The sequence below is a fragment of the Pavona decussata genome, unplaced genomic scaffold (genome assembly GCF_977016875.1).
Source record: "Pavona decussata unplaced genomic scaffold, jaPavDecu1.1 SCAFFOLD_156, whole genome shotgun sequence".
In the NCBI taxonomy this organism is placed as follows: Eukaryota; Metazoa; Cnidaria; class Anthozoa; order Scleractinia; family Agariciidae; genus Pavona; species Pavona decussata.
In genome coordinates this window covers 1,728,352-1,754,494 of record NW_028145568.1, presented here as the reverse complement: position 1 = coordinate 1,754,494, position 26,143 = coordinate 1,728,352, and the positions used below count along the sequence as shown (strand labels likewise).

Below are 26,143 nucleotides of genomic sequence, written 5' to 3'. Positions count from 1 at the left end.
CACATATTTTTAGATGTAAAAGTTGGGACTTTGTAAAAGGACTAATAAATACGTGTTAAAAGATACGCGTCTTACATATCACGCATATTTTTGTAAAGGATAAATAGGTAGGTGCCTCGCTTCATTAAGTCAGAAGAGAAGGCAACCAGAATTGTAAGTAGTTTTAGTGATTTTCTTGTACCTTTTGCAATTCCTGTAGTTAGCTGTATCTGTAAAATACTCTAACGTCTATATCTCTCTTTTTTTCCCCTTTGTAGTTTGACAACGTAAAACACAAAACTTAACTGTTATTAACTCATTGTTTGTTCAAAAATCTGCTTGGTCGACGTCTCTTCCGAAAGGATAAACATATATCCAATTCAATATCTAAATCTGGTTGCTGCATGACAATGGCATTGGGGATGGTAGCTCACTCATCTACCCAGAGCAGGTAGTGGATGCTACATGTATAGGAGCAATTTACCCGGGGGACATAAGAGATTATGCTCTCAAAAAGCAGGAAGGTAAGGAAGTGCCAATTAATAATAATAATAATAATAATAATAATAATAATAATAATAATAATAATAATAATAATAACAATAACAATGTTTTTTTTCTTTTGACAGGGGAGGAAAAGTAAGGCATGTTCACGGAAAGTATAATGTTCAAAACATCCACATTTCTGTAGAACATTGTTGCATTTGCTGTGACTTTTACGTCCTCCTTTACGCTCACGACATCTTCTGGCGTGCTCTCCAAACCTCTTTCGATATCTTTAATAGTAGATTTAATCCCCTAAATTTCGGTCTTAAATTCGAAGCGGAGGTTGCTATATCAGTATGGATGTTCGCAAAGCTGTGCATCACCACTTTGTTCAAACTATCTTTAGAGTTCTGTAGAGATTTAAACTTGGAGGCGGCCATGTCATCTTCATCTACGGATGAACTCGATCTTTATTTCTGACGTTTTCTGCCCATAAGAGTACAGAAATACTGCTTCTGTCGTAAGGAAAGCTTTTAAAAACTTGTTAATCGATTTCTTGATCCAGAAGTGCTGCTAGATGTACTCATTTAGCTGAGGAAAATAACCATTTTGTGTAGAACTTCAGAGAATATGTCCGTGTACCATAGTGCTCTTCCCCAGTCCCTTTTATCTTCCTTTTAGGAAATTGACAGTTTTCTCCACAAACTCAATATGGTGAATGGCATGTCACAGCCGATAACCTTTGCCTCAGATGCCAACACCCTTATATTGGCGCTGAGGTCAAGGAAGGCAGGAGATTCTGCAGTCACAAGTAAGAGGGCACACAAGATCACTCTCAGAATCCTTGATCCATCTTTTGTGGAGTGGCTAAATTACGGTAAGCACCATTAGTGGGATAGTACTGTAGATATTATTATAAATAACAAATTTGTAATATTTATTTATTATGATTACAAAATTATTAAAATGGGCATCTGAAACACTTGGTTACACTACACTTTGAAAGGGTGCCAATAGTGAGCAGTTCATGACTCATTCAAGTCGAAAAGACCATTCGACCCCAACATGTATTCTTGCATTATTAGATTTCTTTTATTAAGGATTGCATAACCCTGAGCTAACTTGGCAGCACTTGGTATCACTGACCAAAAACTTGCGGAAGACTTTAATGCAGGGAATGAAATGGAAATGGAAGATCAGTTGCCAACTACTCAATTGTATGAAGAGGTTTCCATCCTGGAACATACAATTCTAACAAGAGTGCAAGGTATGTGATAATCAACAATTCTTTAATCAAAAAGGTTCTGTCAATATCTAATCATTTATTCATCGACATTTCGTCAGCATTCAATCAGGACCCTCTAAACAACGATCATAGACAGTTTAACAGGGAACCTGAGCCTCAAGAAGCATTGTACATGTCTGAGTATGCCAAGGCAATTCCTCAGATACCCTTTTTACAGGAATTAAGAACAGTCTGATCTTAACATTATATGGCAACAATTTGGCACTTAAGAAAGTGAAAACGGAGGAGCATGATCATGGGTAAATATGGTAACAGGTTAGAATATAATAAAAGACGGAAAATTATTTTCTAATGTGCAAATTAAAATTATGTAAATAAATTGATTGAAAATAAATTATGATTATGTAAATAATTATGTAAAAAATTATGTAAATAATTATGATTATGTAAATAAATTGAGAATTAAAATTATATATTTGCTATTGAGAAGTTTCATTTCCACACTCAGATGTTAATTGAATGTGAAAATATTAATACAATACCATTTTGTTTTAAATTTATGTATATCTATCTGGATCCCAGGGGGGGTACTCGGGTATATTAGTAACGGGGACTTGCGAAGACCTTTTTTGGGTTTGAAATTCTCGGCTTGGGACTTTTTTTGGGTTTGAAATTTTCTGGTGGACTTTTTTTGCCCTTAAGATTTTGGCGAGGACTTTTTTAGGGGTTGATGAAAATCGTGCCCTACCATTCTTGATTGTACGCAAAACGACTTTGAAAAATGACTGCAGTCTGCCTAAAGTGTTGTGACAGATGCACGAGGAATGAATAAAGTCGGACGCATGAAATATCTCGCATTCTCTTGGTGTTTTGTACTTTTATTGTTTTTGATGCTTAAAAAATTTGGACTTTTTTTGGGTTACGTTTTTGGCTGCTGGACTTTATTTGGGTTTTCCTTAGCGTGACAGGACTTTTTTTGGGTTTCAAAATTTGGCCTCATTCGCACCTCCCCGTAACTAATATACCCGAGTACCCCCCCTGGGATCTGGATCTATACAGAAACTGTCTCCAGCCTCGAAACAAGTTTTTTCAAACCCTTACCCCAAGAAGGAAAAGGGCCTTTGAAATGGTGGGTAAATAACATGGGACCTCACTGTTTCTCTAGTTGAGAAACAAACTAAGTTAAAAGTGAGAAGATTTTTATCTTTAAAATGGGCTTCAAGCAAAACACAAGAATCATCAGCTCCGGCTATTGGATTAAAATGCGAGGCTGTGCTCCAAGAAGATGGCCCAGTACCTTAAATTCAGTTTATACCAACTTTTATATACAACTCACATTTATATGTCAAAACACATGGTACCATAGGCATAAAATAAAACAAAAAAATAAAAAAAAATAAAAGGAAAAGAAATTAATGGTTTTTATGGAATTGTATGGTGGTCAGACGAGATTAGCTTTTGAGCTTAAAGCTAATGCTGTATTATGAATAGGTACAATTATGAAAAAAAAAAAAAAAAAAAAAAAAAGGTGTAAAAATGTCCTGGTTGCCAAAAGCAATATTTAGACAAAAAAAGAAAGATGGTTCAGTTTAACCCAGGATCAAGCCAAATCTCAAGCAAGGCTTTCTTGTCATAAGGACTCTCAAAATAATGTTGAGCCTTTACAGTAATGATAACACTAAATTGTTACTCTTAGCAATCAATAGGAAGGTACAAAAGTGCAAACAATAATTGAATTCTGGATTAGCGCTAATCGGCCTTTTAGGGCCCACTGGGTGGTGCTTGGATTATGGTATCACAAAAGGTATCAGGTTTAGAAATGATTGTTCCTAGTTCTGAAACTGGACTTTGACTGCATAACCAGCTTATTCAAATGTTAAGGATTGACAATTATCAAATATATTAAAACTTAATAATTTTCATGTGCAAAGCATATCATTAGAGTCTATCTACGCAATGACATGGAAAAGACCTCACAGCACTGCTAGACAATAAATTATAAGGTGGATATGGCAGGTCACAATTTTATGTTACATTTTTTTTAACATAGGTTGATTCTCAAATGTTCTTGTGTTTTGACCCTAATTCATGAAAACTCAGGGGTAGGAGACAATGGAAATAGAGAATAATCCTAATTAGATTAAAAATTTTAACATGAATTTAATTTCACCTGTAACAGACATTTGTCATGATAATTGACAATTGAATTTGGAGAATGTTAATTACTATGTGAAAATACAAAATGCATTTTGAATAACAAGGTTTTACTCCCACAGGAACAACAACCATTGGCACACAGTGCACCCCAACAAAAGCAGCTGCAAGCTGCTCAAGTACACATTCAGCAAGACCAAATGCAGTACGACTCAAGACACTGTTAATATTTCAAAACACCTTTTGTGGATAGACAATATTTATCTTGAGAGCGGCTGCCTGTAAGAATCAAGAACTGCATTTCAGCGACCACTTGGTCGAATTTCTGATATTTCGTCTGAAGATATCCTTAGATTAACCATTTTCGAAAATCATGTTTTAAAGTTCCAAAGCATTTTATTTTTTGAGAAAATGGCAAGAGTTTGAAATGTGGCCTAGGTGAAAACCGCGAAAATTTAGGTCAAAGGACGAAGCCCCGTTCATGGTGTAAAATAACCCAATGAACTTGAAACTTTACACAAACCTAGACCAACCATCTCACAAGAAAATTAATGCAATAAACATTCCAAACTGAGATGATAAATGAGATGCCTCCAGGAGAAGCCAAAGACATGGTGTTGCGTCTATGAGGGCATTCTGACAGATTTGCAACTTTTTATGTGACATCCCATGAAATTCCCACGGTAACAACTCTCAGTGCTTTGAGAAAGAGGGGTGGGGTATTGAGCTTGTAAATGACTCCTAGATGTACCCAACTTAGCTGTATTTTTTCTTATCTTAACTAGCCAGTGAGGCTACGTTCTCCCATATTAAGACTTCCTTGTCTCACCAATCCATATTACAATTAATTTTGCTCTTCCTTTTTCAGAACCAACAGGACACATTTCAAAGACGACCTCTATCCAATTGGTGCATTAAAGAAAGGCAAACTTGATACAGCTTTTGAAGATGATCTTCTTTTGTTCCTTGGCATGGAATCAAGTGCTGATGTCATGTTTTTCAATTGAATGCAACTTGGAGATGCAGTGTTCCATTCCCAAAAGTACAAGAGAGTTTCAAGAAGGAACAGCTTGACCGTTGCCTACAGGCAAGAAGAAGGCACAAGATATGGGCAAATTGAAGTGTTCTTTTTGGTCCGGCAGGATCCAGCAATGACCTGTGGGGCTGTCATTTGCTCCAATGTCAAAATCTTGCCAACACATCTGTGAATGCCATGAACTGTTGGGTAAGCCAATACACCATATTGTTTCCCTCCGACATCCAAACAAGGACAGATTTGATATAGTCCTTCTTGAAGAGATCATTGATGTCTGTGCATGAAGTTTTCGGATAATGAGGTTGGATATGCAACACATTTCCCAAATCATTTTCAGAAAGATTAATTGTAATTTTGTTATGTTGCCTAATTTGAGTGTTGGTAGTTTTAACAAACAAATTGATTTGCATCATCTGTAAAGGTTCTGTAACTGAAACAAAATGTTGAAATTATTTGAGACAATCATGAAGTCTTCGCTTGAGACTCAGCAAGTTTGTGCTAGGTGAAATTCTTAACTTTTGTAAAGCTAGAGATTAGATTACTACAATTGAAGTGGCTTTTAAGAGTGAAGATCTTAAGTCTTATTTATAAGTAGCATGAGTTACATTGTATAACAGGACACCAAAAAGGACATAAAATAATGACAACAATTGTAATTATTACCATAAACACCGGCGTATAACCTCTCCTTGCTGCTAGAACGACTGCAGAAATCATTAATTTGGCATCAGAGGAATGGTACTGCAATGGTTCGATTCTTACCTTTCTCAATGAGGCGGATTCTATGGTACGAGATCTTCCCGTGGGTGTACCCCAAGGTTCAATTCTGGGACCTGTACTCTACCTTCTGTATACTACGCCACTTGCTAAAGTGATTAGATCTTATAGCTTGGATTATCATCTATACGCTGACGATAATCAGTGATACTTTGCATTCACATTGATGGATGTGGATACTGCTAAATCGAGGGTTGAGAATTGCATTTCTGCAATATGTTGCTGGATGGATCTCAATGAATTGAAGTTAAACCACGACAAAACAGTGGTCATGCTCATCCACTCAAAGTATCGTCCCTCTCCATCCTTTCAGTCCTTATGTGTTGGTGATGAGAGCGTGGCTGCCTCTCATTCGGCTAGGAGCCTTGGTGTTATCTTTGATGAGCACGTCTTTTCATGCACGTGTCTAGCATCCGTAGATCATCATTTTATCATCTTAGGAACCTATTTAGAATTGGGTAGTATTTCACTCAAGAATCAGCAGAAGTTGCTGTTCATGCATTTGTCACATCGAAACTAGATTATTGTAATGCCTTATCGTATGGCCTGCCTATGTGCCAGCTACAAAGATTGCAGTATGTAAAAAACACGGCGGTTAGAGTTGTGTTGCAAGTGAGTAAGTTTCAGTATATTACACCTGTTTTGTGCGAGCTTCACTGGCTACCCATTCAATATCGTTTTATTTTCAAGATTCTGCTTCTCGTGTACAAATCACTGAATGGAACATCGCCTAGCTACTTATCTCAGAAACTGCGTTATTGTTCTTATACTAGATCATTGAGGTCTGTTAGTAATGAACTCTTAATGCAACCGAGACTTATGGAGATAGAGCTTTCGCTGTTCTGTTGCACTAAGAGAATGAAACTTAATACGCTATACGAAAGCCTTATTGGAGAAAAGTGAAACAAGCAGAACTGCGATAAAGCTGGTAAATCATGTGTACACGGAGGACAAAGAAAAGATACTTGTGAAGGACATGACCGTCGTTGGAACACCACAGGCCACTGAGTACTCTCTCCAGTACTAGGAACTTGCAGATCACTCTTAAGAGGCAGTTTTGATATTGGATGTACTAAATACACATACATATTGTTTCTTTTAAACAAGCTCTCAAAACATACTTTTTTAAGATAGCTTTTAATTGATTTACTGTTATGTGCATATGAAAATATTTCTATTGTATATGCCCAATAAAAGTTTTATATTTATTATAATTATTATTACTGTCAGCATGGTGGGAAAGGTCAGCCAACTAAAGAATCCGAACACTGTAGGCAACCCACTAAAGCCCCTTCAGTTCGTGGAGGCGACTTTCACCAACACTACAGGTTCCATTCCCTGGATGTGTTTCAAGAACACATCCCGAAGATATTGGCAGGCAAGTCCCACAAGTTGACCAACGTGCAGTTAAAGGTGTGGCGGGCCCCAAGAAGATTTCCACAACAAAGCCACCATAAACCACCATAACAGAAATTAATGACAAAAGTTTAACCACCATCATTGTTAAGCAACATGATGTCGAAGATCCCCTGTCCACCGCTCTAATCACAGAAGTAACGGTAATTTTGAAGAGCTCCCCAAACCGACTGTTGATGACAATCGGCCAACAAACGGCCAACAGTCAGCTGACAGTTTATAAACAGATTGTCGACCGACTGTCGGTCGACTGTTGTGATCTGTCGGTGAGTTGTCGGTAGGATTTAGGTTGAAAATACATTAAAATAAATGCATTATCAAAGAAATAACAAGAATTGGATTAGATTTGCTTAATTTACTTATGTTTCTGCCTGTGTGCTGGGACGCCATATTGTATTTTTGCCGTAACTGTTTACTAATACCCAATCCCCCTTTTTCGAAAATTCAAAGATCCCGCTGGCACATTGGCTGTATGTCATTTTCCCGTGGTCCATTGAAATACAAAGCAAAAAAGTGGCAATGCTGATGGGGTTATCACTGAGGACAGTCACCACAGCACTGCAGGCACTCAGAAACATCTGCTCCCTGAGGATCCTACATGGTCACATTAAGTTAGGCAGGCGCGGAGAGACAGTGGAGATCGATGAATCGATGTTCGGCCACAAACGCAAATAGGATTTTTATGCCCCTTTTTCTCTGTGTAATAAGTAAATGTAAATAGGAGAAGTCTTGGGGAGGAGTTTATGGTAGTTGAGGAAACCCCCTCTAGTATTTCATTGGTCAGGTGATCATTCGCTCCATGTGCTCGTCATTCGTCTCTCGTTTTACATCGATCAAGACGTGTTTTTTGTTGCTAGGTAAGCCAACAATTGTCTTTTGAGGGTTTTTGTCTCGATCATTGGTTTAGCTGCGGGTAACTTGTCCCCCTCTTTTTTCTTGGCTCGTACATATATACTTTTCGTGTCATCTTTGTTTCCATCACACGATTTCTTCGTCTCGCAAGCGCTCGCTCCCTCGTGGTCGTTTGCTTTCTTAGTTGGGGGTTTTTTCCCATGGCTTCTTATCGTCATACGGTTCTTGTTTTGGGTCATTCATTTGTCCGGCGAACAAAGGAAGCTCTTGAGGCTAATTTTGATCCTCGGGCAGATATTTCTTACGGCATCTCAGACGACACCATTGTTCATTTACATGGCAAAGGCGGTCTTACGGTCCTTGGTTTGCGTAGTGATCTGGTTATTGCGTCTTCCCTCGCCCCGATGTAGTGATTTTGGATATCAGCACAAATGATTTGGCTGCCAGTGGGCCTGAAGTAGTTGGCTCACGCATCGAGGAGCTGGTGAATTTGTTATTGGACACTGATTCGGTCGAGCGATCGGTGTGTGCGAGGTAATACCTCGTGTTGGGCAACCAGCCTTTAACGAGGCGGTCCCGGTCCTGAATCAGTATCTTCGGGTGGTTTTAGACCCGTTTCTTAATGTTTTTTGTTGGCAGCACAGGGGTTTTAGTAATCCCTCGGTGAGTCCGTATTTACCAGATGGTGTCCATGTGAATAAATTGGGTCAATACTGGTGGTACCGGAGTTATCGTGGCGCCATGTTGCATGCTCGTTCCCTGTTGTATTTCACACCTTCGCTGTAACTGTATACTCTCCATTGTTATGTTTGCTCATTTATTCATTTTACTTTTGGGGGGCTAGTTTGCATGGGCGGCTGTCTCCCATGGTTCAATTTTCATTCATTTTTATCCATTCATGCATGTTAATTTGAGGACTTGTTTCCCCGGTTGGCCATATTTGATCGAGATTTTTTCCCGTTATATAATTTTGTTGCAGTGTTTTGTTTTCGTTCCTTGCTTGAAGTCTGTTGTCGCCCCAATTTTTTGTTCTGGGGCCTTGTTCCAGTAAAGCTCAAAGTTTTTATTCCTCACTTTCTTTATTGTTGTGCATTTTTTATTTTTATTTATTTCTTTATTTATTTGTTAGACGTTTCTGGAACTTGCTATTGTGGTAGCATTATGCCAGCCTTGCTCGCTCCTGCCCTTCATACGCAATTTTTGTATCATTTGTCCCGAGGCTTTTGTTCCTTGGTTTTTTTTTTTTTGTTTAGTTCTCCCAGGCTCTGTTCCTGGTTTTATGTTAGACGTTGCGAGGCTTTGTTCCTCCACATTCTTTTTTTAATAGGCGTTTAAGGAACTTGCGGTTGCGGCGGCATTATGCCAGCAATGCTCGTTCCTGTCCGAGGCTTTTGTTCCTCGGTTTTGCTTTAGTTGTCCCAGGCTCTGTTCCTGTTTTTTATGTTAGATGTTGCGAGGCTTTGTTCCTCCACATTCTTTTTTGATTAGGCGTTTAAGGAAATTGCGGTTGCCGGCGGCCATGTGTCAGCCATGCTTATTCCTGCCTTTCAATGACTTTAAATGACTTTACTTAGCCTGCTTGGCTTGTTTATTTGGTCCAAGGCCTTGTTCCTTGGTTATTTATTTTCTTTGCAAAGTTTTATTTCGCATGTTCCTGCCTTGTGCTCGATTCTGGCTTTGTTTTTGTCTTCCTAGATGCCTCCTCGACGTTGACAACGCCAGAAGTGCCCCTCTTCCCAAGCATTGGAGGCTCTGGTGGTGTCACCCCCACGGCGATCGCGGGCCAGCTCTGGCCAAAGTGCACCTGGTGGGGCGCCTCCAGTGAGCACCACCGCTACTACTGCTGCTCCCCTAGCGTCCAGTGGGGATGTTGCACCTGCCGGCACCCGTGCTGCTACTTTGCTGCCACCGACAGGCATGCCTACTTCTTCCGCCGCAACCTTACAGTTGCCCCCGGAGCTTTTGAGCCAGATTGTTGCCCAGGTGACTTCCGAGGTGACAAGGCAGCTGCGCCCTTTCATGGCGGCACCTCAACCCAGCCAGGAACAGGCGCAGGCAGGTAATCACCTTTCCCAACCACTCGTTGAAGTTCCCCTCGAGCAAGACCAGGCCCGGGATCACGCACCAGCTGCGGTCACAGAGGCCAGTGAACAAGTCCAAGTGGCTGTTCAGCACCTTCACTCGTCCTTGGCAGGTGAGACCAGCTCTTTACCTGGGACGGCCAAGCCCACTGAATTGTTTACCTCGGTTTATTTGCCTGTTGATGCCCGTGTTCCTGCCAAGATTAAGACCAAAATTTGGCAGGAGGAATATATTGATTTTGGGTCCTTGTTCGTCAATCCAACACTGGATGGTGGTTTTCAATTCACCATCCAGAATTCTGGGGAGGGCTCCTCGCCATCATTGGCGCTTGAGCCTTTGACGAAACCCAAGCTTGAGCCTTTGACAAAACCCAAGCGTATTACTACTATTGATGCCTGGATGCAGGCTTTCCATGTTTTTGTTGGTATTTATGTTGGGTGATACCCCCACGAGGCCCAAGGTCTCATGAAATATGGGGCAACTGTTCAGGACCTGGCTGCTCAGGGGAACAACTGGTGCTTTCACGACGAGCATTTCCGTTTTTTGCGGCAGTCCCCAACTACCTCTGTCCCCTGGGGCAATATTCACATGGAGTTGTGGCTTAGGTCGCAAGGTGCCCCTAAGAGATCACTGCCTCAGGTGGGTTCTGTGCGATCAGGTTCTTCCACTAGTATCCCCAAAGGATACTGTTTCAAATTTCACCGGGGCGGTGATTGCTCGGGCTGTGCCTTCAAACATTTGTGTCCCAAGTGCGAGGGTTCCCACAGGGCCCTTAATTGTAATTTTCGTGCCTTTGGGAAGCATACAGGTCCCAACTCCCAGTTTCGTGACCCCGGTAAGCCCACTGGCAGCCGGGCCCTGCCTCAGTCAAAATCCACAGCGCCTACCAACACCCGTCAATAGTGATCGTTTGTTTTTCTTTCTGTCTGGGTACGACCCATCAATTGCTGAAGTTTTAGTTAAGGGTTTTACACAGGGGTTTCCCTTACATTATGAGGGCTCGCCTTCTTTTCATGCCTCCAATTTACTCTCAGCCATTCAGAATCCTGCCGCGGTCGATGCTAAGATTACGAAAGAGCTTGAGGCGCATAGGCTTGCAGGGCCTTTCTCCTCTCCACCTTTTTTGGTTTTTCGGGTCTCTCCACTCGGTTTGGTTCCTAAAAAAGTGAAGGGTGAGTTTCGTTTGATTCATCACTTCTCGTACCCGAAGGGTGGTTCGTTGAATGATAACATTCCTGTTGAGTTTACCAGTGTTTCGTATGCCACTGTTGAGGATGCCATCCGTTTAATCCAGTCTGTTGGTCCGGGGTGTTTTCTTGCAAAAACCGACATCAAGAACGCTTTTCAGATAGTTCCCATCCAGCCCCAGGATTATCATCTCTTGGGCATATGTTGGCGGGTATGTATTATTATGACCGCTGTATGCCTATCGGCTGTTCAAGCTCTTGCAAAACTTTTGAAATGCTTTCATCAGCTGTTGAATGGATCGCTCAAACAAAACTGCACATCCCGTTTATTTTACATTTGTTGGATGATTTTTTGCTTGTTTCTCACACTGAGAAAACCTGTCGGAAACAATTGGAGTTATTTTTGATGCTTTGTAGTTACTTGGGTATTCCAATGGCCCCCGAGAAGACTGTCGGTCCATCGACCACCATTGCTTTTGCAGGTATTGAGTTAGATTCCATTTTGATGGAAGCTCGCTTGCCCCAGGAGAAGATTGATAAATGCCAGGAATTGATTTCCATTTTTCGTCAGCGTCGAAAAGTTACTCTTAAGGAAATACAATCCTTGACTGGTTTACTGAATTTTGCTTGTGCAGTGGTGGTCCCTGGACGAGCCTTTCTTCGTTGCTTAATTGACCTCACCTTGGGAATTAGAAGCCCTCATTTTCGTATTCGCCTCTCCCAGGCTGTCAAGGAGGACCTGCGGGTTTGGCAGCAATTTTTGGCTGGGTTCAATGGGCGCACTATTTTTCTTTCTGAGGTTTGGTATAATTCTAACCAACTCCAATTATTTACCGATGCCTCTGGTGCTGTTGGTTTTGGGGCAATTTTTTGGCGCCCATTGGTGCTATGGAGAGTGGCCGATCAGTTGGAGGCATCAAAATATCGCAATCTTGGAATTTTATCCCATTGTTTTGAGTATCCATTTGTGGGGTAACGAGATGTGTAATTGCCGAATTTTGTTTTTTACCGACAATGAGGCATTAGTGCACGTTATTATAAATAAATAAATAATAATAATCTTTATTGAGGAAATAAATGTCACTAATAAGTGATTTACAAAAGAGTCCTCGAAATAATTAATTAATAAGCAATCTTGTCGGGATAAGGAGTTGATGGTCTTTGTGCGTAGGCTGGTACTAGTATGTTTATCCCATAATATTGTTTTCAAAGCAAAGCATATTCCAGGTGTGAAAAACAAATTAGCTGATTCTTTGTCTCGGTTACAATTGCAGACCTTCCACCAACTAGCACCAGCCTTCATGCATCCATCTCCCACAGAAACCCTCGGCATCTGCAACCGCTCAATTGGCAAATTTAGCGTCGTTTTTGTTGCATTCCAGTCTCCAGCCTTCTTCTATCCCTACATACAAACGCGCGTGGCACCTTTTCCATCAGTTTCATCAGTCGGTATTCCAGTCTCCTTGTGGTCCATTGCCTATTTTGCCACCGGTGCTCGCTCTTTTTATCGCTTATTTGTTTGATTCTCACTATGCTCCATCCACTGTTACCACTTATGTTTCGGCATTGGGCTACTCTCATAAGCTCATGGGTTTTTCGGACCCTGCCAAAATTTTTTTTATGTTTTTCAATTGCTGAAAGGTTATAGTAAAGTTGGTTTCCGCTTAGACAGCCGTTTACCCATCACACCACCTATTTTGGACAAGTTGATATTCGTGGCTGATCAGCTACAGGGCTCTCCTTATCAGGTGAGCCAGTTCCGGGCGATGTGTTCCCTAGCATTTTTGCCTTTTTACGCGTAGGTGAAATTACTTTAAGCTCGGGGCGGGGGGCTAATCTTCCACTTCATCTCAGCCACTTTAAGAAATTGTTAAATCCCATGGGCGATCTAGTTGCTTATAAGTTGACTTTTCGGAATTTTAAGCATAATTACAATCGTCGCCCTTTTTCCCTTGTTATCTCTCATCAGGCTCGTTTTTGTCCGGTGGACTTGTTATCGCAATACTTGGCTAAGCGTGGTAATCATCCAGGCCCCCTTTTCATCACAGTGGATGACTTACCTGTTTCTAGATCGGTTTTTTCTGCGCAACTGTCGATGGCAATCAGTTTATGTGGGCTTGCTCCCTCTCGCTGTAAAGGGCATAGTTTTCGTATTGGCGCTGCCTCGCATGCTGCAGATCAGGGGTTTTCTGATGCCCAGATTCGTTTATTGGGGTGTTGGAAATCAAACGCTTTCCAGAAGTATATCAGATTGCCTAGCCTTTCTCGGTAACCTAATGTGCTGGTCAAGTGGGCCTGATGGTACAGTTGGTATGGGTGGCTGCATTGTCGGGCCCAGTTGGTCCGGTCTTTTAGTTGTAATGCACTGGTGTTGGTGGGCAGTTGTTTACATTAAGATGGTCAAGGGGGTTCAGGGGTGCAGTTAGCATGGGCGGCTGCACTGTTGGGCCCCCTTAAGCCATTCTTCTATCGATACTACTCTGGTATTTGTTGTCATTGCTTTTAGGATACAGTTTGCATGGGCGGCTGTTTTAACCTTGTCATTTAGCTTTTATTAACTCCCGTTACACTCAACAGTTTGCAGGGGCGACTGTCCACCGGTTTCTGTTTTCCAAAATGTGCTGGTGTTAATGGGCAGCTGTTTTTTCATTAAGCTGGTCAGGGTGGCTCAGGGGTACAGTTAGCATGGGCGGCTGCATTGTTGGGCCCCCTTAAGCCATTCTCCTATAGATACTCCTCTGGTATTTGTTGCCATTGTTTTTAGGATACAGTTTGCATGGGCGACTGTTTTCACCTTGTCATTTAGCTTTTATTAACTCTAGTTGCACAACGTTTGCGGGTACAGTTTGCAGGGGCGACTGTCTCACCAATTTTGTTTTCCACTTATTGCTTACTTATTACTTCATGTTTTTAGTGCTTTTCCCCTCTTTTGTTATTTCGTGCTGCACTTGCCTGGGGTGGGGCAGCATATGTTTCTCATATGCTTGTGGCGTTTTCAGTGCCCTCACCTTTACTGGGCCAGAATGTTAATTATTAATTTTATGAAATTTGAGATTTTAATAAAAGCGGCTATGGGCCTTTGTCCATAGCCATATAAGTCCAAACTTTGAATTTTGTTTATTGCCCAGTAAACGAAGCTCAGGCAAGGCGGCTTTTTCCTGGGGAAAAGATCTTAGGGTTAAAGAGGAAAAGGCATAAATACAATACAGGGTGCATTTCCAAAGGCACCGGGGTGTTCGGCATAATTAAAAGAGGAAGTGGCAGAGCTCTCACCTTTCGAGTACCCGACCGTACCAGAGAAACCCTGGTTACTGGCCTTGTGCAGAACTTCATTGAACCCAGAACTCTCATCATTTCTGGCAAGTTTTCGCCCTACTTCAAACTGAACAAGAAATGGTCATGTTCATCTCATGGTGAACCATTCGGAGAACTTTGTCGATCCTTACACAGGAGCTCACATGAACACCATAGAAGGAGTCTGGAGTCAGGTGAAGAGAAAGTTGAAAGCAATCAACGGGGCCCACAGTGACAAACTGCCTAGTTATCTTGACGAGTTCAACTGACGGAAAGTGTATCCATATGTAAACACACCGCCATCTTGGTTTTTGCATGTGATCGTTAGGATCATCATTCTAGTGTGAATTATTTTCGTTAAATGGTTTACAATACAAAAGCATCCGCGCATGTTTTTTAAGAGGTAAGTTTTGTATTGTCTAAAAGTTTACAACTCGGTCACTTTGGAACGTGAATGTTTCATCTCGTTTTTATCAGTATTATCATAATCTGAACTCAAATATAATGGTTCGGTCATTTTCTGGGCAGACTAAACCTTTCACTCAAAGCCAGTAGTCTGAGTGACACCATGCCACCGCAAAATGTTACAAGAGAGTGATGAAAATGTCAACGTTCGTAAAGACAAACTTTATGTGGAGATACATGACACACTTACACACAGAGAGGTGCAAAGCATTATAGGGCGATTCCAAAACGCTTTTAACTACGCTTATTGATGAGAAAATGAGTGAAGTTTAAGAGGGAGCAGTGGATAATTTCAAAGAAAATTATTTCGAAATGGACATTTCTCTTATTTGATTCTCTTTCAACTACTGAATGTATGTATAGTTTTAATTCTACAGCTTATTTTGATCGAGTAATACAGAACAGTGTTTTGTTTGTAACATAAAACGTGAGCTTAGATACCATAAAATAAGTTCGGTTCGTGGACTGCTCAAGTAGACTTGTAATCTCACTTATATTGTACAGTGGAATTGATCTGTCGGTAAACTGTCGGTTAGCTATCGGTCCACTGTCGGCCGACAATTTACCGACAGTCGGTTTGGGGAGCTCTTCTTCAAAATTACCGAAGTAACAAGTGTCCCACATTTCGAAAGGTTCTTGAAGTGTTATAAATGTTCAACAAAATAAGCCAGGCAGAAGCAACGAAAGTTGCACACTGTATAAAATGTGGTATGATAAAAGCCAATAACTGTTAATGGTTTATCAGGTACCATCAAAGTCATTGACGACACCAGAAAGTAACTCCTACAGAAAGTAACCAGTGAAATTCTCAAGGAATTGCTCGGCGAAGATGTTTTGCCATTAGACGAGAATTCTCTTGGCGAGAAGCTGCTCTTCGCCGAAAAATTTGAAGTCAAATGCGATGCTAAATCTGTGGAGAAAGGGACAAACAAAGAACCGAGACAAGCCTGCAAGGAGAACAGTATTGGCATTCGTTTGACTTTGTGGTCTATGCAATAACAAATCAATGAACGTTGTTAACGTTGATTTTATGAATAATGATTAATTATGTTACATCACTCACATTCTCTTTTATAAAATGTCAAGAGACATGAACGTTTTTTAACTTTGATTGAGTTTGTATACCGATGATGAAGTTACACTTGAAACAAAAATTACCAAGAAAACATTCGATATAAAGAGAACATTTGTGATATTTTGTGATTATTTGCCAAGAAAATATTGATACTATTTGTCAACAGAATATTATTCATGATAAGTGAAAAGAGAAAGACTGTTTTTGAATGAGTCTAGAATTTTAAGTCTCGAAATGAAGACAAGATTGACATCAAATCAGACAAAGAAATTTAGAAGATGACTGTTACAAGCTACGAGGTTAAAGAATGGAAGGAAATGCATGGAGGCTTCTTCATGACATAGCGTTGCCCATTGATGATGTACCTGTTGTCAGATTACATAAGAGCATTTGTAACAGAGAGAGAGGAGCAGGCGGGGTTTTTTACTCAACAGGACCCAGCTAATCATGATTATATGAAGGCATCTGAAAGTTGAAAGAAACATGTAGTATCCAGCTATACTTATTTTGCTAAAATTTGTGGCTAGAGTTACACATGGAATTTGTCAAAGACACCTACAAGGTTAAGAAAGAGCAACAGTGCGATTCATGTGAAAATGGTTGGCTGGCTTCATGATGGACAGAATTCCACGCACTTTCCCGGATAAAGAGAAAGAAGTCAAGGTGCAAATTAAAATGTCTTTGAATCCCCGGCTACTTCTTTAAATGGAACAGCATGACCAATACTGTTAATGGCTTTATGTGTTATTCCTTCGATGAAGGAAAGCTGAACACAGGGAAAGAAATTGCAGAATTTTCTTCTCCGTTTGTTCCTGAGGAACTAGTTAAAATATACCTAGATTATTCAAAACATCTCCATTTTTCCAAAGATTTGCAAAGTCAAGCAACCGTTGAGAAGCGATGAAACCGAGAACGAGGATAACAATTGGGAAGAGTTACTACTATCTGGAGGGTTAAAATCTCTGTTTTTGAATTTGACACTTACTTGAAAAAACCCTCCCTTCCATACAAGAAAAAAATTGAAAAATTAAAAGATTCTGCTAATAATCAGTCATCTACAAGAAGCAAAGGGGGCAGACATTAGTGACTATGATTAACAAAATGATATCCTTTCACGCTATATTAAGCTATTTTGCAAGATAGCCCTTGACATCTTTGTTATTAGTTTCAAGTATCAATTGTCTATTTATCTCACGCTATGATTGTGTTAGTTTTATGCATCAGTCAATTCCGGCGGTGCCCATCCCCCTTCCTTTGGGCAACCCCGGGGCATTTGCTCACATTGTCAGTCTGGGCGGTGGGGCATTCGTAATTTTATCGCAGCCCAGGGGCTGAGCATTTGCCTACTCTGGGGCGAGCCCCGAGCATTTGACACACATTTTTTCGAAAGTGCCATGGAGGAATTCATCGGCAAAGACGAGGCGTTTGTTGAGGATTGGCTAGTCCGTCAGGGACTACACAAACTTGTGGATGTTTTTAAAGGTATGTTTTCTCAATTTTAGATATTTCTTCATTAGTTGAAAGCATATAAATATAAAAAGCAACAACTTGAACTATATCTTGTTTGTCACATATCGAGAAATGGGAAACAATCAACGTGAACAACTACAGCTGTATTTTGCATTTTGCATTCAAAACTAGCATAGCATTTTTTAAATTCACGAAAGTCAACCTGGGGTGCACTTTGCAATAATTTAGGTTTGACAATTCATATGATACGATCTTCAAGACAGATCTTGCAAGCTTAAAATGCAATGCATCATATCAAAAAACGAAGCCTGCAAATACAGGCGCCTATCATCGCTCACGGCAGGAAGGGCGTCCTCTGCAATCCCAGCACAGTTTATTAAATATAAATATTAAATTTTCCAAAAGCTCCATAACTTTTTTGTTCTTAAAAGGCTCTGAAATAGTTTTTAAAGCAGTACGAATTGTTTTCATTGAATTCGTAGTGATGTTTAATAGCAATAGGCGACTTTTTAATTATATATATATAAAAAAAAAAAAACTGCAGTGGTGATGGAAGGCGACGATCCCGGGGCGGGGCATTTGCCCTCTTCCTTCATCCCCACCCCGGGGCATTTAGACAGCTTATGTGTCCCCAGCAGGGGTTAGGCCGGGGGGGGGGGGGGGGGGGGATGGGCACTGCTGGAATTGACTGACGCATCGTAATGATTGTTTTACTCTGTTAGATTTGTATTTCATGTCTTATCTAAGTAGGACGTATTCTCAACTATCGCTTTTCAGTTCGAACCTACTAGTACAATTACTACTCCCATTTATATCTGCTACTACTATTACTTGCAATCTACTGCTTTTCTCTACCTCGTCAGTCGCTACCTATGGTGAACTTGATCTATGGACTTGACCTGTAATTAATCTCTAGAATCTTTACAATTACAAGCGGAAACATTTAAGGTAAAAGAGCACGTTTTGGTACAGTACAGAGCGCAAAAAGGAGGCAAACTTTTACCGAAAAGAGGGTTTGTTGTTTAAGGTACAGTGGTAAAGAAGAGAAAAAGAAATCCTGATACATATAAAGTCAGGCTTAGGCCTCCAAATTCTTCTAAACACAAAGAAAAATGGCTTTCGGTAGAAGACATTGGAAGCATTAGGAAACCCCACCCAGGAAGCACAAACATTGGGAAAAGTTTCATATCATTATGACAAGACAGGGGCATTATCAACCATTTCTCGATCAAGGTTACGAAGTTTCTTTCAACCCAGCCAGTGATAGTAACTGCCAGTTTGCAGTTTGCAGCTTTAGGCTGGTTTTTTCGACATCTTGGCATGTTGTGTTCGGAAGAAGCTCAGCGGAAGGAAATTGTTGATTGTTGATCGCCCAAGACGGTTTTCCCTTAGAGTTATTTGTTGGGGTACCGTGGTCTCAGCACTTGGCAAATATGAGCCACAATGATGCTTATGGTGACCATATTACCCTACAGGCAATGGCAAATGTTTGTAGCGTAGAGCTCGTCGTTATATCTTCGTTAGGGCCAGGCGCACAAACGATAATTTCCCCACAAAATTCTGAACCCATTGCTTCATTTACATTGGGGCATTTCGCTGAAAATGACAGCACTCATTATGTCTGTCTAAGAGTTCCAGAAAACACACCGTGCAGAGCAAAGTAAATTGTGTGGAAAAGGATTAGATAACATTTTAAAGCAGCACGATTTTAATCCCAGTAATAACAATATTTAAGAGAGCCACGCATATAAAAATAGGTGATTTCCCAGGATCACGTGGTTGAAGAGATCAGCGAAAACCAAGAGGGTCACGAGGAAATGGTCGTAGCCGTCAGCAACAAAACTGATGACGAGAATGCTGTAGACGATAGCATCCACAAGGCGAATAACTGCATCAGGGACAATGCAGATCAAAATGGAAATGCAAACGAACGTGACAAGATTTCAGATGATCACGTGGATGAAGATAACCACGCAGGAAACTTGATCATAAATGCTATAAACGATGGCGATGGAATTTGTTTCATAGAAAGTCTTCCAATTGAAATTCTAACCTTTATTGTTGACTTTGCATTAACGGGAAGTCCCAGAATCATTGTTGATACATACAACAGTTTATGTGCTCTCAACACCCATTTCCGAAGACTAGTTACACCACACATTCAGAGGCTACCAAAAATACGTTATGACAGAGATATTAACATCGGATATCACAGTATGAGGGGGATTTGCAGGAAACGGGGAAGAGGAAGTGGTCTGGTTTTAGCTCTTAAGGCCATACTAGACAGTCTGCAATGGATTAATGCATTGGTATGGCTTCTTTACACTGGAACAGGCTCGTGATTTTATGTAAGGGCTATCAAATAGAGAAATCAAAAAAGTAATTGAAGCCAATATAGGATAATTAGTAAGGAACTTGTTATTGAAGTTTTCACTTTTTTTAAGACTGCCAAGAAATTATTTTGACGTTAATCACGTCATTATATTGTTCACATTTGTTTTGTTTCAATGCTATTTGTACTGACCAAGAAAGTTCAATTCATATGTCATATTATACATTTCAACTGACTCATAGTTATTCTTAATGATTGGTAATTAATTACAGTACTTATAGATTTTGTTCCAATATAAGTTTTGTTTCTGATTCTTTGTTATAGACTGTTACTGTTAACAATAAAAAAGTGCGAAAACAAGCTTATGCGAGGAACATATTTAACATTAATTAATTTTTCAGGGAATATGATAAGTTGCACAAGTTACTCAACAATGTCCGAATGGTGAATGATGTAAAGAAAATGTCTCCAGATGCGCCATTAAGTTGCCTGGAGGGGTTTCATTCGACTTTAAATCATTGGCATCCCAAAATGGTTTGCTTCTCCTGGTAAGGAACCTTTTGTCGGTAAGAACAGAACTCCTGAATACACAAAAAATTACACTGTACATGAGACAAAGAAATTTTTCTTAGTTGCCTGTAGGCTGCCATAATCTTTTAGCAAAATAGCTTGTAGAAGAGACCTATATAGTTGCATATTATCAACCAGTAATAAAAAAATACCACATTTGTACATGACAGTCCTAGTATATTGTATCCTTCATATTTATTGGCTGGTGTTAGCATAATACTGGCTAATAAGTGTTTCATTTCTTAGACACATTTTGGCATCCTTGCACTTCAATGAAAATGTGAGGCGAGAAATGCAGAAAAGCAAGGATGGAGAGGACTACGTCAGAGGTCACTTTCTGAAGTACAAGCTTGGAGAAGAAGTGGTCAGAGAGGTTACTGTGGCTCCAGCATATGGTAAGTGATGACCTACTGTAATATGTTGTGGTATTACACAATGACTCATCGCTTGGTTGAAATGTGTTAATCAAAATCTTTTGGGTAAGCCAACTAATCCACATTGTATTGAAGTTTTGCTAGCTGTGCAAAGCCAGTGGCTGCTACTTGCAATCATTATATTTATTTGTGTAAGATGATATGTACCCTGTAAATAATGCATATCCTGATGGAAAAACCCATTTTAACTCACACTACTGATAAGGAAACTAAAATGAATGATTGGTGTCAGATTAAAGGTTCAGTCACCATGGAATGAAGTCTGTTTTGGCAAAGGATATAAGGTAATGCCTTCTAACCAAAAGGAAACTTAAGAAATAGACTACCAAGGTAAAAAAATGCTCAAAAGAGGCAGCACACAAAGAGAAAAATCAAGGAGGGCTTGGAATGTAAAAAAAAAAAAAAAAAAAAAGAAATTAGAAGGATTGTGGTCGACAAATTTAGTGTTATTTTTTTAAAAGTGCCATTCATGACAAAACTCCTTTAAGCTGCTGGCAGAGCACTGCAATAACGTAATTACCATACTGATAATCACATAAATTGTACCTTTCTTTTGACAGGTTATGTTGAGGATTTAAAGGAGGAACTATTTAGCCTAACAAAGTCAGAGATTGATGACCTGCTAATGAGTACAAGTGCAAAATACAAAGCTCCAGCCTCTTTGTTTGAGCTCCCAGTTTACAAACAGGGTAAACAAAGAGCAGGCAGTTAAAAGATACAGACAACAAAAGGACAGAGAGGCTACAAATCTACACCCTGTGGGTAAGATTAAGAAAAAAAATTATTACATAAAGATCATTCTACAGTTTTAAAATTTTACTGAAACATTGACAGTTCAACTCATGTAAGATAACTGAAACTTCTATAAATATAACAGCAGATTAGGTATTAATGCTTATGTGATAATCATACTTCTAACATTCTTGATGTTATGCACATTGTTTCCAGCGGAAAAACAAGATAAATTACATGAGGCTGCAACTTCTACTCAAGCTGCCGCACCAAAGAAAGCTATACAATACAATACAATATTTATTTTTGCCACATACACAACATTTGCAGCACAAGATGGAAAAAAAAAACATGAACTCGAAGGAGTGCATGTGGTTTCAGCTACCATAAGGAAAAGTTATTGCCTGTGTTCGAGTGACCCTGAAAAAAGTCATTGTAAGAATATGAAAAGGAATCTCTTCAGAGATCAATAAATTATGTGACTGTTACAGTTACTGTAGGTTTTTTGTCTGCTTTATTGACTCCCTTTTTGTGCATTTATGAAAAAGTTGCAAAGCTGGGGTGTTACTTCGGTTGGTGTGTGTTATATGTTAGTGGGGTTGCAAATTTGTAAGGAGGTTATTTTCCAAGTGAAAGAGGGGGATTTTTAGACTGCCATTATAGGCATCTCTCTAGCGATTACGAGTCACAAAGATGTGACTCATGTCAAAAAATATCCTCCTTCTTGAAACGAGGCTCACTCAAAAAACGAGTCCATCGGAAAAAGAGATTTGTTTAAACGAGACTCGTGGAAAAATGAGATTCCTTTGAAAAGACTCATTTAACGAGACTCGTTTGGAAAGACTCGTTTAACGAGACTTGTATATCAGAAACTACTTGTTCGGAAAGCGAGACGGATCACTCACGTGTCTGGGGAACCAGTCTAGATAGCCTCAAAAAAAAACAAAAAAAACAAAACAAAACAAAAACAAAAACCCAGAGTACACTGAGTTGTACTGTAAATTCTCCTACAGGAAACTGTGATGGAACAAGTGGAAGAAAAGGAAGATATGGTTGTGTCATTCTCCTGGAGAATTTACGACCTCCCTGCCTCTCTCACCACCATGACAGAAGAACGACCCCTCACGAGTGGCGAGATTAAATCCCACGGATACACTTGGAGGGCAGTATTCACAAAAAACTTGGATTTGTTTTTACAGCTGGTTTCTGACGCATTTCCCGTTTCAATAGAGATAAGGTGAGAGGAGCTGGTGTGAAATATTGGCGTGTAAATTTTTAGCATGCCAATGGACAACACCTGACAGACCTCTTAGGCCCCCCTAAAAAGTCAGAAAGTAGATTGGAGTCAGGTAATTAAATGAAAATTGTTGCGGGAGGGTTCTGTTCTTATGATGAGCTTATATCAATAACAATCAGTTAAAATCCATTTAAAATCGACTTTTCAAGAACGGTTATTACTGATATGAAGTAAACAGGTTTACATTCGATATAACACAGAGAAGATTAATGGCAATTCATTACCTTTTGGTTTTCATCTTCATAGGATGGTGATTTCTCCAGGAAAGGAAAACGAAACCATCAAAAAGCTACCACCCACAAGAATGAGAGAGGGATCGATGTGGGGATGTAAACTTTCACAAGTAAACCATTGGGTCGATGTGGAGGGGGAGATTGAAATAAAGTTTTTAATCATTTGTAATTTATGTTTTAGAATAGAATAACAAGTGAATTTTCCTGAGGATAACGTAGAACGGAATATTGTCTGAACTAAAGATCGGCCTACACTCTGCGACACAGTAGCCAAAGCATTGTCATTAAGAGTACAACATTTCTGAATAGTTTTAGCCTTGATTCCCTTACTTTGACTAACTCCCCCCTGATAAAATGAGTCTGAATACGGGAAAGGGTATAGGGTTATAGTGGTATTGTGTTTCGAGGTGTGGTAGATTTTTAAGTTCATTTTTAAGTGCGGCAGAAAAGAGCGGCTCAACGAATTTTAATTTTGTCGCTGATTGTAGTGTATTGTGAATAATTTAAACAAAAAAATTTAAACCCTCCACTTTTTGAATAGACAAAATATATTCCGTCGAGCGCAAATGGTGGAACAAATCATTGTTAATAGATAACATCATTTCTAGCCGTGAATAATGTTGTTTTCAGTGGCGCTATCTACCTTTCAGACATTTGTGTTATTTTCAGACTCAATATTTCGATTGGCAATTTTTGCATTTATTCTAATCATTGACATCGTGTTCTTTATCAATTATAGATCGTGTTGTGTATTCTAGATAGAATGATAGAATGGTAGAAGCACTTTATTATACCTTATGGGCAACCTATTTGTTGGTTATTGTTGATAAAAAAATTCCGAGAATGAAACAGGTAGTGGTAGTAGAAATTAAACTGATTTTTAAGTTTACAAAAGGGTACAACTTGAGAATAATGACATCAATACTCTTTATTATTTACGTTAGTAATATTTGCTCAATCAATTTGTAAGTTAGATACTGAAAAGAAAAAAAATCATATTTGTTGGTTATTGTTCATAAAATAAAAATTTCTGTGGATGAAACAGATAGTGGTAGTAGAAATTAAACTGACTTTTAAGTACACAAAAGGTACAACTCTAGAATAATGACGTCAATACTCTTTATTATTTACGTTAGTAATATTTGGCCAACCAATTTGTTAGTTAGATAATGAAAAAAGAAAACATTTGAAATAAATCATTCCACACCAAATGAAAGAATTCATTGCCCCCTGCCTACATTGACATAAACAAGTACAACAACAACAATATATGAAGTTAATGGTCCTTAATCAGAGTTTTTCAAAGTCAAGACTATTCAAAGCCGGAGTTTCTGGTCAACGCAAGACTGCAAGTAAAATAATTTTCTTGATAATTACATTACTTTACCATTTACAGTGAAATAAACAGGATAAATTAATTGGTTAACTAGCCTCCCATCACGAACGCGTCTGGTTTGATGAACGAGTCACGTTTTCCTGGCGAGTCTCACTTTCCGAACGAGACTCGTTAAATGAGTCTTTTTAGTGAGTCTTTCCAAGCGAGTCCCATTCAACAAGTCTTTCCAAACGAGTCTCGTTAGACGAGTCTTTCCAAAGAAATCTCGTTTTTCCAGAGTCTCATATGCAAAACGAGTCTCGTTTCAACAAGTCTCCTTTTCCGAAGGAGTCGTTTTTTGAACAAGCCTCGTTTAAAGAAGGAGGATCGTTTTCTAAACGAGTCACGTCTTTGCGACTTGTTTTATCACGACGTTTTTTTTTAGGCTATCTAGACTGGTTTCCCAGAAACAGTGAGTGATCCAGGGTCATTCTACTTTAATTTAGAGGAAATTAAACAATTTCGACCTGCTTTGATATTTCAACACAAGATTGGGACAAGTAACAGTTATGATGGCTCAAACGTTATTTGGAACATTGGAAATATTTATTATTCAAATGCATTAATAAGAACGCCCCACTGTACAAAAAACGTATTCAGGCATCTAAATCACCCTGGATCACACCTCAGCTGAAGAAAAGAATGCATTATAAAGATGGTCTCAAAAGGAAGGCCATTCGTTCTGGAAATGCATGTGATTGGTTGATATTTAAAAAATGCCGCAACGCAGTAACCAATGAAATCAACAAGCCAAGGAAAAATTCTTCAAAAATGCATTGCGTGAAAGCAAAGGTAATTTGCGGTTGACTTGACAAATAATTAACGAACTTGCTTTGAGGAAAATCCACAACTCTTCTATTAGAGAGATTAAATTACATAACAGTAGCATTAATGATCCTCAGAAACTTTCTTCTGCTTGTAATGATCATTTTTCTAGTATTGGACTGAAACTTATCAATGCCATCCAGTAGAATGGAGACACCCCATCTTACCTAGATTATGTTATGGAGACAGAATATAGATTCAAACTCAAAAGCACTGACTGCTCAAAAGTTTTTCCTTTGTTATCTAAACTTTTTGTAAATCTAAAGCAAGAGACCAAGATAAAATCTCGGCACGACTTCTTTGAGGGTGTGCTGATCTAGTCACAAGTTCTCTTTCTGCTACTTTCAACAGATCTATTGTATCCGGTGTTTTTCCTACTGAATGGAAATCCACAAAAGTAATTCCTTTATTTAAACAGGGAGAATGTTCCGATTTAAATAGTTACCACCCTATTTCTATTATTCCTGTTGTGGCTAAGGTCTTTGAGCGAGTCGTATACAATCAATTTTACGAATATTTAACTTTAAAAATCTATTTTTTCTGTAATCAGTCAGGGTTTCTTTCACTTCAGTCCACTGCTACTGCCTTGCTCGAAACCACAAATAATTGGGTATTTAATATAGATAAAGGTAATATTAATGCAGTAATTTTTCTTGATTTGAAGAAGCTTTTGACACTGTCACTCATTCTATTTTGTTAACTAAATTAAAGGCCTATGGTGTAGGAAGCAACTCGTCTAATTGGTTTAAATCGTATTTGGATAATCGTATGCAGAAATGCTTTGTAAATGGCTCTCTCTCTGATAGCCAACCTTAAACTTGCAGTA

At 39.4% G+C, this 26,143-nt stretch overlaps 1 protein-coding gene and 3 pseudogenes across 1 annotated transcript; all 4 read left to right on the top strand.

The window, feature by feature from the left end:
• The first annotated feature begins 4,440 nt into the window (after positions 1-4,440).
• Positions 4,441-5,247, top strand: LOC146465205 (uncharacterized; annotated as a pseudogene).
• Positions 5,248-6,909: 1,662 nt separating this feature from the next.
• Positions 6,910-14,856, top strand: LOC146465203 (uncharacterized; annotated as a pseudogene).
• Positions 11,649-13,487, top strand: LOC146465204 (uncharacterized; annotated as a pseudogene).
• A 7,737-nt stretch (positions 14,857-22,593) lies between the features above and the next one.
• LOC146465202 (uncharacterized) lies at positions 22,594-23,681 on the top strand. The gene is made up of 2 exons (XM_085128474.1): positions 22,594-22,824; positions 23,131-23,681. The coding sequence occupies exons 1-2, from the start codon at positions 22,610-22,612 to the stop codon at positions 23,306-23,308; spliced, it is 393 nt and encodes a 130-aa protein (XP_084984600.1). The 5' UTR covers positions 22,594-22,609; the 3' UTR covers positions 23,309-23,681.
• The last annotated feature ends 2,462 nt before the right edge of the window (positions 23,682-26,143 follow it).

Excerpts from the sequence above, each read along its gene's own strand:
- LOC146465202 (XM_085128474.1), top strand. The coding sequence starts at position 22,610 with ATGGAACAAGTGGAAGAAAAGGAAGATATGGTTGTGTCATTCTCCTGG. Across the intron at positions 22,825-23,130 it reads CCCGTTTCAATAGAGATAAG|GATGGTGATTTCTCCAGGAA; the intron begins GTGAGAGGAGCT and ends TCATCTTCATAG.